We start from the raw sequence: 12,261 nt of genomic DNA, 5'->3' as shown, positions 1-12,261 counted from the left end.
GGTAAAGGGGTAATGATGTCCACAACTTACTCTCAAATGAATCAAAACAAAAGTATGTATAAATAAAAAGTGACTATTAAAGCAAATGGAACAAAATATTAACAACGGGCGAATCTGGATAAAGGGTATATAGGAGTTTTCTGTAGTATTCATGGAACTTTTCCACACATCTGAAATCATAAGAAATACAAAGTTTAAAAAAAAATCTAGTCACAAGAATCCATCCTTTCAGTGTAGCCTTACCTGTCTCTCACTCACTCGAAGAGGGCCAAACACGATACACTGGATGAGCTTAGCCACCAACATCAAAACACAGCAAGCAGTATTTACTAGAACCTGTAAACAAATCGGAGAAAGGAAGTTTATTTCTTCCTGCTAAAAAATAAAAGCAGCTCTAAAAATCTCATATTAGGAATTCAGCCATCATTTCCAGTGACTGAGTCTTTCTGGTTCTCTCCCAATGCAAGATAAGTAATACCTGAAAAGGCACACTGTTCTGGGCAGTGGGTGTTAGGGGTAAGGATTGGGAAGAGAGGCACCAGCTCACCAACTAAGTCACAGCTCTTCTTCCAATATGCACCCTCCAGCAGGCCACCTTATCTTTCATCCTTAACTGAATTGTATGTATACTTTGTACTCTTTGTGCAAAACTACATGAACCTTGTAAACTGCAGGTCCTTCCCAAGTACCTCATTTCCAACATTATTTTGATAGCCTTAAAGAAAACTGTTCTAGAAATTGAAGTTACCATGAATAGTAAAATCCAGCAGCCAGAGATTCTGCCCTGCCAAACAAATAGGAGGCAGGGGTAGGAGTGTGGATGGTCACAAAAAAGTCTCATCATGAGAAACTAATAACCAAAAAATATAACAGAGAGAATATTTTAACATTTATTGGAATGGAAAAATCTCTCAACCAAAAGATAAATGTGCTCCATGCTTGGTGTTGGCTTTGAATTAAAGCTTCTGTGGCACTGCAGTGGGGTGGAATGGGGAAAACAGAAGGAAAAGAAAACTGGCGAGAGGGGCTAAGAGATGAAAGGCAACCTGGGGATACCAATGCAAAACTAAGGCCTTCTTCAACAGTCTATGAGAAAACTTAAAAAACAAAACAAAACAAAATAAAACCCTAAATGATGAATATCCTTACACCTAAACACCAAATCTTAATGCTTACAAAATGGAAGAGTTGGCTGTCTCCAACCTAGAGATTACTGTGGGGTATCACATTACTCTGAATGACTCCAAAAAGCCAAAAGGACCTTGATAAAAACAGTACAGATGACTTGTTGAGAGCAAATGAAAAGGAACTCCAATTCAATGTAAAGCTGCTTCTGCCTCTGATTCACTACATTTACCATATTACCCTTGCCAAGTCATTCTTCCCTCTACTTTTAAAAGCAAATGATAATTTTAAAGAAGAAAGAAAGGGGACAGAAGAGAGTAATTTAAGAAAGCAAGATCCCGAGGCCGGGCGCGGTGGCTCAAGCCTGTAATCCCAGCACTTTGGGAGGCCGAGACGGGAGGATCATGAGGTCAGGAGATCGAGACCATCCTGGCTAACACGGTGAAACCCCGTCCTACTAAAAAATACAAAAAAAAAAAAACTAGCCAGGTGAGGTGGCGGGCGCCTGTAGTCCCAGCTACTCGGGAGGCTGAGGCAGGAGAATGGCGTAAACCCGGGAGGCGGAGCTTGCAGTGAGCCGAGATTCGGTCACTGCACTCCAGCCTGGGTGACAGAGCAAGACTCCACCTCAAAAAAAAAAAAAAAAAAGAAAGCAAGATCCCTGAGATCACCTCAGGGTCTGTTTAGTACCTCACACCATCCCTCCTCTGGGAGAACAGTTAAGGGCAGCCCTGATTCATTACAAATGATTAAATTTAGTTCTATTCTGTCTGCCTAATGGGCCAAAGTATGTAATATATTTTTAATGGATTGAAACAAAAATAGTTCTGCTGAAAAAATAAACTGTTTTAGTACTTAAATCCTTCAAACAACCAGGAACAAAAGCTGAAACTAGTTGCCCCAAATATCCTAATTTGTGTAACAGGCCTATTCAAAATGGTCCAGATCACCAGGAGCGTGGTGGCTCACACTTGTAATCCGGGCACTTTGGGAGACCAAGGTGGGAGGACAGCTTGAGGTCAGAAGTTTGAGACCAGCCTGGAACACACAGCAAAACCTTGCCCCTACTGAAAAATATATAAAATTTTTAAAAAAGAAAAAACAATTCAGGTAACTTGAAATGTTCATTTTTAAGGTGATGAAATAGATGCTAAAGAGACTCACCTTCATTGTGATCTAACCAGTCAATCTCAGCCACATTAACTAAGAGAAATGTTGTAAGACAAAACCACAACCCCTCATGTCACATCCCCCAGACAAACATGCCCCAGCTTTATTACGACGCAATTTCTTAAAAGAATTCTTCTTGTTTTTACATGTAGTCATACGAATTTAAAAAATAAATGCAACACATTTAGCACTTGTTCGAGGCATGTGGGAAATCAGAAAAATGATGGAACTCTGAACCCTAAACTCAAAGAACTTTTAGAATCTACAAGAGATAGAACATGGTAAGCAGTTTAACAGAAGGCCAAGCAGGCTACCATGAGAGTAATGATGGAGAAAAAAAACAAATTTAGGGGCACTTAAACATTTCTCTATTGAAAACAGCACTGTCACACACATCTCAAGTTATCAAACAAAAAAGTATTATTTACTATTTCTCAAACTCTTTAAATAAAAGTCTATTTTTTTTTCTGACAGTCTCACTCTGTTGCCCAAACTAAAGCACAATGGCGCAATCTCCACTCACTGCAACCTCTGCCTTCCAGGTTCAAGCTATTCTCCTGTCTCAGTCTCCCAAGTAGCTGGGATTACAGGTGTGAGCTACCACACTAATTTTTGTATTTTTTTGTAGAGACATGGTTTCACCATGCTGCCCGGGCTGGTCTCGAACTCCTGGGCTCAAGTGATCCATCTGCCTTGGCCTCCCAAAGGACTGGGATTACAGGCATGAGCCACTGTACCCAGCCTAAATAAGTCTTTGAATTCAAATAAGGTATAAAAAATGTGTATCTTTAATTTATCAAAAAAAAAAAAAGTAAAAGTCTCTTATAATCCCATCACCCATAGACAACCACTTCCTATTTTAATTTAAATGAAGATTTGAAAATTAACATGGCTAAGCAGGGAAAAAAAAAAAAGCTTGAGTATACTGATACTAAAAAGGGAATTTATGTAAAAAGGAGAAAAGCTGTTGTGAACTTTGTAACCAAAGCTACAAAGGATTGAAAGCAACTGAAAATTATTTTAAGATTATAAACAAAGTTTTTTAAAACACCTTAATGATTAATAACATTACATGTCTATTTATAGAAAAATGCCTTAATTATAATGATTATAGGTTAATTACAAATACTGACCAGGCACAGTAGCTTACACCTATAATCCCAGCACTTTGGGAGGCCAAGGTCGGGGGATTGCTTGAACTCAGGAGTTCAAGATCAGCCTGGCCAACATAGTGAAACCTCATCTCTATAAAAGATACAAAAATTAGCCAGGTGGGATGGTGTGCACCTGTAGTCCCAGCTACTGAGGAGGCTGAGGTGGGAGGATCTCTTGAGCCCAGGAGGTCAAGGCTGCAGGGAACTGTGATTGCACCACTGCACTGGGCAACAGTGCAGCCTGGGCAACAGAGTGAGACCTTGCCTCAAATAAATAAATAAATAAATAAATAATATTGTGTTATACATATAACTTCTCAACTTCAGTTAACAAAGGCTTGAAAAACTGTAAATACAACTGAGCACCCCAATGCAAAAATCCAAAATCTGAAACGCTCCAAAATCCAAAACTTTCTGAGCACCAACATGGTGCCACAAGGGGAAAATTCCACACCTGACCTCATGTAATGAGTCACAGTCAAAATGCAGACTTACAAGAGGTTACTGAGTGTCCCTAAGGGAAAAATGAAACTGCCTTCAGGGTATGTGTATGAGGTGCATATGAAACAGAGGAATTTCACGTTTACATTTGGGTCTCATCCCCAAAATATCTCATTATGTATATGCAAATATTCCAAAATCCAGGAAAGAAATCCCAAATCTAAAACTTCTGGTCCCAAGCATTTTGGATAAAGTATTCTCAACCTATACTGAAAGAAACTTAACTGGAGCATTCCTTATTTAAAAGCAAATCCCACTGGCTCATGTCTATAATCCCAGCACTTTGGAAGGTCAAGGTGGGTGGGTTGCTTGACTTCAGGAGTTCGAGACCAGACTGAACAACATGGTGAAACCCAATCTCTACTAAAAACACAAAAAACGTAGCTGGGCATGCTGGTGTGTGCCTGTAGTCCCAGCTACTTGGGAGGCTGAGGCAGGAGAATGGCGTGAACCTGGGAGGCGGAGCTTGCAGTGAGCCGAGATGGCGCCACTGCACTCCAGCCTGGGCGACTAAGCGAGACTCTGTCTCAAAAAAAAAAAAAAAAAAAGTAAACTAAAATAAATAAAATAAATCCCTGGGTCAGGTGCAGTAGAACATGCCTGTAATCCCAGCACTCTGGGAGGCAGATGAGGGAGAATCACGAGGTCAGGAGTTCGAGACCAGCCTGGCCAACATGGTGAAACCCCATCTCTACTAAAAATATAAAAATTAGCCAGGGGTGGTGGTGCTCACCTGTAATCCCAGCTACTCAGGAGGCTGAGGCAGGAGAATCACTTGAACCCGGGAGGCGGAGGTTGCAGTGAGCTGAGATCGCGCCACTGCACACCAGCCTAGGTGAGAGTGAGACTCCATCTCAAAAAAAAAAAAAAAAAAAAAAGAAATCCGGGGTCAGGCGCAGTGGCTCACGCCTGTAATCCCAGCACTTTAAGAGGCCGAGGCCGGTGGATCACGAGGTCAGGACATCGAGACCATCCTGGTTAACACGGTGAAACCCCGTCTCTACTAAAAATACAAAAAATTAGCCGGGCTCAGTGGTGGGCGCCTGTAGTTCCAGCTACTCAGGAGGCTGAGGCAGGAGAATGGCATGAACCCGGGAGGCAGAGCTTGCAGTGAACCGAGATCGTGCCACTGCACCCCAGCCTGGGCAACAGAGCGAGACTCCGTCTCAAAAAAAAAAAAAAAAAGGAAATAATATGTGCACATACATGTTTGTATAATATGTAAGTGTGAACTGTCAAGGACTTGATCAATTTGGGTATTTCTTAGTCTCCTACTTAACACCAGCACTTACTACAAGAATCTGATAATTGCCATTTCTGGAAGAGAGAAGCAAGTAACAGGGAGAGAGCGAGAGATCTACTTTTCACTGCATATCACTTCTGTACCCCTTAACTTTTTTTTTTTTTTTTAATTTTAGACGGAGTTTCACTGTGTCGTCCAGGCCGGACGGCAGTGGCGCGATCTCAGCTCACTGCAACTTCCACCTCCCAGGTTCAAGCAATTCTCCTGCCTCAGCTTCCCAAGTAGCTGGGATTACCGGCACCTGTCACCATGCCTGGCTAATTTTTGTATTTTTAGTAGAGATGGGTTTCCCCATGTTGGCCAGGCTGGTCTCTATCTCCTGACCTCAGGTGATCCTCCCACCTCGGCCTCCCAAAGTGCTGGGATTACAGGCGTGAGCCACCATGCCGGGCCTGTACCCCTTAACTTTTGTACCCTGAGCATGCATTATCTATTTTTTTAAAATTTTTTTAAAGTTTAGAATCTACTAAACTAACCTGACTAGTTCTACAATTCCACATTATTTTTCTCACCATATGAGTAACAAACCAAAACAAGTTTGCCTGTTACAGCACAATATTTCAACTATGGCTGGGCGTGGTGGCTCATGCCTGTAATCTCAGCACTTTGGGAGGCCAAGGTGGGTGGATCACCTGAGGTCAGCAGTTCAAGACCAGCCTGGCCAACATGGTGAAACCCTGTCTCTACTAAAAATAGAAAAAATTAGCTGGGCATGGTGGCGCACGCCTGTAATCTCAGCTACTTGGGTGGCTGAGGCAGGAGAATCGCTTGAACCCAGGAGGCGGAGGTTGCAGTGAGCCGAGATCATGCCATTGCACTCTAGCCTAGGTGACAAAGAAAGACTCTGTCTTAAAAAAAAAAAAAAATTCAACTATATTAAAACACTTCAGAATGTTTCTCATAGCTATAGTGCTGTCAAAGCTTCAAATCATTTTTTAAAAATTCACCAAATGCCTTTTTTTTTCCCAGTCTACACAAAATAAAAACAAGTTTTACTTGTCCCTGTTTAGAGTGTAGCAGGTCAGGCAGCAGTGATCCCAGCAACTCTGACTTACTCAAGGCTCAAAGTTAATTCCCTTCACTCCGAAGCCCGGGAGGAAAATGTCCCCTCCAGAATGGTTCTTACTCTTCCACTGGAGAAAACAGAAACTAAATTATAAAATAGTTAGGCCTGCCTGTGAGGAAAAGAGAGGAAGGTGCATTTATCACCATGTAACCCTACAGGTGTTTTTGACCCTGTAAAATGTTGGCCACCGATGGGGGCTTATTTATGAGCTTGCAAAGACATGGGATTAAACTACCAGGAACTGTTTCCAAGACATGGTCAACCTGGATATTTTTTAAGACACCTGCCTACACCAGCACCACTCCCCCGCGCCCCCTACCATTTGGTGGTTTCCTCCCTTTAAGGACAATCCACGTACTGTTACTTCTCTGCAGGCTCCCAGAGACAAACACATAATACAAACATGCACACACTCCCCTCCTCATCACATAGATGATGACTGTGTTCCTCCTTTAACAATACTAGGGAAATAGATGACAGTCCGCATGCAAAGCACACCTAGGAGGTGATCAAATAGCAGTCCCCTTCTCCCTTACCCAGAAGGCATTCCTTTTATTTTTAATTTATCTAGGCTCACATCCAATTATTCACAAGTTTAGTGTTTTTTCCTTCAGCTGCCCCAACACTTCTGGAGCTAACATTTTTTCCTCATATACCTTGAAATAGTCAACTCATAGAGACTCATACCTAGGAAGTCACTTTCAGCTCTTTTGTTTTGTTTTTTTTTTTGAGATCAGGGTCTCACTCTGGCCCAAACTGAAGTGCAGTGGCACAATCATAGCTCACTGTAACCTTGAGCTTCTGGGCGGACTCAACCAATCCTCCTAACTCAGCCTCCCAAGTAGCTAGAACTACACTTAATTTGCGTAATTAAGTCAGAACCTTGACAGTAGTTTCCTATTTCTATTTCTCCATTTACATGCCTTGCTCTTAGAATTTTAGAAGCAGGTATTTCATATTTTTAAAGGGTTGTAAAACAAATTAAATAAGGAAGTTGCAGTGCCTAAAATATTCACCATCTGAGAGCACTTTAGAGAAAAATTGGCTGACTCCTATTTTAAAAAGCCTATTTTCACATAATTATAATGGTGGCTAATTTTTTTTTTTTTTCTTGTAGAGCAGGGGATCTCACTATGTTGCCCAGACTCCTGGGCAGCTCCTGGGCAACTCCTGACCTCAAGCAATCCCCCCACCTCCTGCCTCAGCCTCCACCTCCCAAACTGCTGAGACTGCTGGTGTCAGCCACTGAACCCAGCCCTTAAGTGTTATAATAATATGAAAATAGGCTCTTTAAAATAGGAGTCAGCCAATTTTTCTCTAAAGTACTCTCAGATAGTGAATATTTTAGGCTCTGGAACTTCCTTAATTTATTTAATTTGTTTTACAACCCTTTAAAAATATAACAAACATTCTTAGCTGTTAAGACAAAAATAGGCCTAGTCAAATAGGCCACGAGTTTGCCAATCCCTGTTCTAAATGGTCAATTCCCTTTTATCCACTTTTATTTGTAGTTATTTTTCCCCTTGAGAGTTCTATTTAAATGATATTATTTGCACAATTAATCAGAACCTTGACACTAGTTTCATATTTCTATCTCCCATTTGCATATCTTGCTCTTAGAATTTTAGAAGCAGATATTTAAGAAAGCAGAAAAGGGAACTAATAAAAGTAATGAGTAAGAATTAAAAAATGAAAAAGCCAAAACACCTGAACAATCCAAAACCATGCTAGAATGGACCAAGAGGGAGCTGAATGGAAGCATTATCTGAGCAATGTAAAATAGCCCAGAAATGAGTAACAAAATAAAAACTCATCTGAAATCAAACTTTAGGGTGGAAGTTTTAGAAAGACAAGGGGAAACAAAAGGTCAGGTCAAACCCACATATCTGTTAGTGTAAAAACCCAGAAGCCTCCTCCCAAATCCATTCTCAATGTCATGTATGAGGGCCACCTGGAGAGGCCCCCTTGGGAGGAGGAAGTTATAGGTCACTAGATCTCCCGTCCTCTTCCCACTCTACATAACTCTATCTTCCACACTGCTCCCAGATTATCTTCTGAAAGAAATCATGACAGCACCCCTATTCCTCCATGCCCCACCCCCACTTAAGCCCCAATACTGTCCACACTTGGTAGAGCAAGCAAGGTCAAGGTTACATGACACCATACTCCAGCCTCTTCCTAGGTTAGTTTTTCAACCACTAGTGTCCCTCAGATCACCTAGGGCATTCATTAAAATGAAGATTCCAAGGCTCCACCCTTCTCTCTGAAATGGATCCCCAGGGAAACTACACTTTACAAGTACCCCAGATGACCACATACCAGGCTGCCAGAGGTCCACACTTTGAGAAAGAAACCTTCAAAGGGGTTGCTCACCTCCTCCTCTCACAGCAGAGGCACCTGCCCCACCTCCTTCACCCCCCAGTCTCCTCTTCACCTTCTCAACCTCCCTCTTAAACCAGAAGATTCAACAGATTTTTTATTTAACAGCCCAGCTTCCGGACCACCCTGCCTGTGCCCAGCACTGTCCTCCCCCAGCCAGACTGAGCTCCACATGCTGGTTTCTTTATCTGGAATACCCATTGCTGCTGGTTGAGACCCTTCCCACCTTCCAAGATGGTTCAAACACCACCTTCCACGAACCCTTCCCTAGGCACAATTCCTTTCTTTTTCCTCCAAACTCTGCTGCATTTTATTTATCTATTATCACCTGTAAAATTGTGCCATATTACTGAGGGTAGGGGAAAGTGCTGTTCACAGATATGCCCTCCAGAGTGTCCAAAATAACACCTTCGAAAGGTTTTAAATTGAGTTTGTTCATGAAAAACCTCCTGTGATGCTATCAGACCAATATTATTCTGAACTGTGCTCCACAAAGATAAGTTTTAGGAACTGCAATATGTTAAACAATATCTAGCAGGACTTGCACTGGCAGAAGGATCAGTCTTTGTTTTGTCTTACCTGGCCTTGGCAGGCAGTGTTTGTGAAAAAGTTGAATCCGAATTCAACAGAACTAGGGGAGGATCCAGTTGACAAAGGCACCACCACATAGGGTATTCACTCAACAATCTTACTGTCCCACCACTGGGGAAGGCTTTTGAGATTGTCACTTCTACTCAGCTGCTAAAGCAGAAACTACATAAACACTGAGTGATGAGACAAACTCACAGTGAGCACATGGAGGCTCTGAGAAACCAAAGCAGGCCAAAATAAACACGTGGAAACAAACACCCAGAGGAAAGATGGAAGAAAAACAGCACTAGGATCAACTGAGAAATGAAAATATCATCAGCAGAGAGTAAGAAGTGATAAACTTGCCAGAGGTAAGACGTCTACTGAAAATGCTGGAAGAAAAGGAAATTTCCTAAAAAGTAATCATCATCACAGAAAAATCAACAGCCTTTTATGTAATGTTTTCTGAAGAGGTATTAACCTTAGAATCTGAACATGGCTTTTATCAAAAGAAAGTCCTGCGGGGGAAAATCCATTAAATAATGCCAAGGTTGTTATATAAATAAAATAAGGGTTCCTTCTCAAAGGCTTATTTATATCTCAGACTTAAAAAATATCAAAGACTACATTATTATCTTAACATATGGCAAAAACACTCTCTATATCACTTTAAGTTGTTTACCTGCTAACTCAAATGCAAAATCAGATTTGAAATTAAGCAAGAGATGTGAGTGAGTTCTTTCTCTTCTCCCTTCTTTGGGTCTGTAAAGTTCAGTTTTACACAGCAGTAGACAAACAGGAACTTCACCCTTCACTGCCTTCTACTGAACTCTCCATCAGAAGGACCAGGAGACTTAATCCACAGCCCACAGAGTCCATAAATCCCACCGCTTCCTGATGAAGCACAGTGGGACTAATTATAACAAATGAGTTGCATATCATCCTATCAACTTGGAATATTAATCTCTCAGTCATTTACAGCCTACTTTCAACCCCAAATGGGAACTTGGAAGGAGACAAAATCCAAGAAGCCATATTAAATCCAAGTGAGACTTTAAATCCTGGAGAAACTTTTCTGATCACTGTGGGATTTACGTAAGTATTCAAGGCCAAGGTGAAAGCAAAATTCTGTAGCCAAAATATCATTGATCTGCTCAGTCTGAAATTATCTATTCTAATGAAGGAAACCAGCATGTGTGCCTTATCAATGCTGGTTATCTCGCGGGGGCAGACAACCTGGAAACTGCGTTAGAATAGATCCTCAAATAAGAAACATTCAGTTAACATGATGGGCTGCCTCTTGACACTGCGAATGTTTTGCTGTGTTCATACATCAAAGGAAAACTGTCATGAATCATCAGGTAAAGGCAGCAGAAAAGGAAGCACAGTTTGCCTGGTGTTTGTTTCATTAAACAGCTCCCAAAGGGGACAATCGAATACTAACCGGCAAAAAAGTTGTAGGAGACGCCTCTCTCCAACAGGAATGTCCAAAGACACCCAAGTGCTGAAAATTCCCCCATACTCAACGTCTGAATTCTCCCCTCTGCCCTCTCCTCTTCGTCGGAAGAAAACCCGCTAACAACAATCCCATGCTTGACCAAGTGGGAAAAGCTTTCAACTTCCCTCTACTTCGTCCAACCCTAGGGATAACGCACTCCCAGATCCCGACCTCCCCTTTGAACCTGCCCTCTGAGATCTTAGTCTAGTTTCTCCCGAGGGTCCCCAGCCCCTTCCTCCCCACTGCCCTTTAACCCCTTCCCCTGCCCCGGGCCCCGTCCGCACCCCAACGCAGACCCTCGCCCGCCGCCTCCCCGACTCCCTTCCCGGAGCCCCCAACGCTGCCCTGCCCCTCGGGGCCTCCTCCTCGCAACTCCACATGATGTTCCTCCCGCCCGCGGTTCCCCCCCGCTACCCCCCAGCGCCTCACCACTCTACCTAGGCAGCGCTCCCGCAGGCAAGGCCGCGCCCCCCAGGCGCTTGCCCTCCGGGGTCCCTGGCACAGGGGCCCCTTGGCCCACCACGCCCCCAGCGGATAAAGGGTGACGCAGCGGACCCCGTCCCTGCCCCGCGGGCCCGGTCGCCTCGCTCACCCACACGAAGAGGCTATCTGAGAGCAGGTACTGGGCCACGTCGCGGGCCCGTGGTCCCCCCGCGCTCGGCCGGGCGGGCGCCGGCGGCTCGGGTTGCAGCGAGGCCGTTAGCTGGTCCGGCTCGCCCGGGCCGACCTCAGGCTGGCTGAGCGCGCGGTAGGCGCTGATGATGGTGCCCAGCAGGGCCAGGCCGCTGAGGCCCGTGTAGGTGCGGAGGCTGGGCCAGGGGAAGCGCTCGAGGAAGAGCAGCGGCATGGCGGCAGCGGCGACCTCCGGTCTCCGGGCCTCCCCGCGCTGCGGCCGGGCCCCTGCCGCGGTCTCGCGAACGGCGCCCACGGGCTCTGGCGTCGCTGCCGCTGCCGCCGCCGCCGCCGCCGCCGCCGCCGCGCCGGGCCGGGCTGGCGCCGCTCCGCCCCGCGCCGCTCCCGCTGCTGCCCCTGCCGGCGCGGAAGAGCCTCGGCGGGCTCCGGGCAGGCCACCGCCCCCAGCGGGACGCGGGCGGGACGGGCGCAGGGGCGCGGCCTTCGTCCCCCGCCCCCAGCGGTCGCGCCGCCGCCTAGCGGGCGTAGGCCCAGGCCTCAGGCCCCGGGGGCCGGCACCCAGCATTATCCGCTGCCCGCACCACGGCTCGGCTGGGCCCACGGACACAGAGGGCACCTGCTCCGGCCGCGGCGCAGGCGTCACTCGGGCCCGCAGGCGCTGACGGGCGGGCCGGGCCTCAGGGCGCGGGGGACCCTGGCCACCAGGCCGCTGCCCACTTAACCCCCACCATTAACCCTCTGAAGCAGGTTACCCCCAAGCACTCCTAGGGGCCGAGCAGCTTCCCTGGTGCCCAAAACCCCAGAAGAAAAAATATTAACAGTCTTTCAAGTTTCTGCTGTTTACTAGTAGCCTCCAGCAGAA

General features: G+C 45.2%; 1 protein-coding gene across 2 annotated transcripts in view; it reads right to left on the bottom strand.

The window, feature by feature from the left end:
• The window catches only part of AMFR (autocrine motility factor receptor), a 57,167-nt gene extending 45,353 nt beyond the window's left edge, over positions 1 to 11,814 (bottom strand). The window contains exons 1-2 of one of the 2 annotated variants that reach the window (XM_021932358.2): positions 11,359 to 11,814; positions 244 to 336 (exon numbers count right to left, since the gene is read on the bottom strand). In XM_021932358.2, the coding sequence (XP_021788050.2) occupies positions 244 to 336; positions 11,359 to 11,613 (348 nt within the window). In that variant the 5' untranslated portion in view covers positions 11,614 to 11,814. Of the gene's footprint in view, positions 1 to 243; positions 337 to 11,203; positions 11,274 to 11,358 lie in introns of those variants that run through there. The other variant, XM_021932359.2, reaches the window with a different exon arrangement.
• Between the last annotated feature and the right edge of the window lie 447 nt (positions 11,815 to 12,261).

The sequence above is a fragment of the Papio anubis genome, chromosome 18 (assembly GCF_008728515.1).
Source record: "Papio anubis isolate 15944 chromosome 18, Panubis1.0, whole genome shotgun sequence".
In the NCBI taxonomy this organism is placed as follows: Eukaryota; Metazoa; Chordata; class Mammalia; order Primates; family Cercopithecidae; genus Papio; species Papio anubis.
Note: the sequence above shows the minus strand (reverse complement) of the source record. Positions and strands in the feature narration are given on the sequence as shown.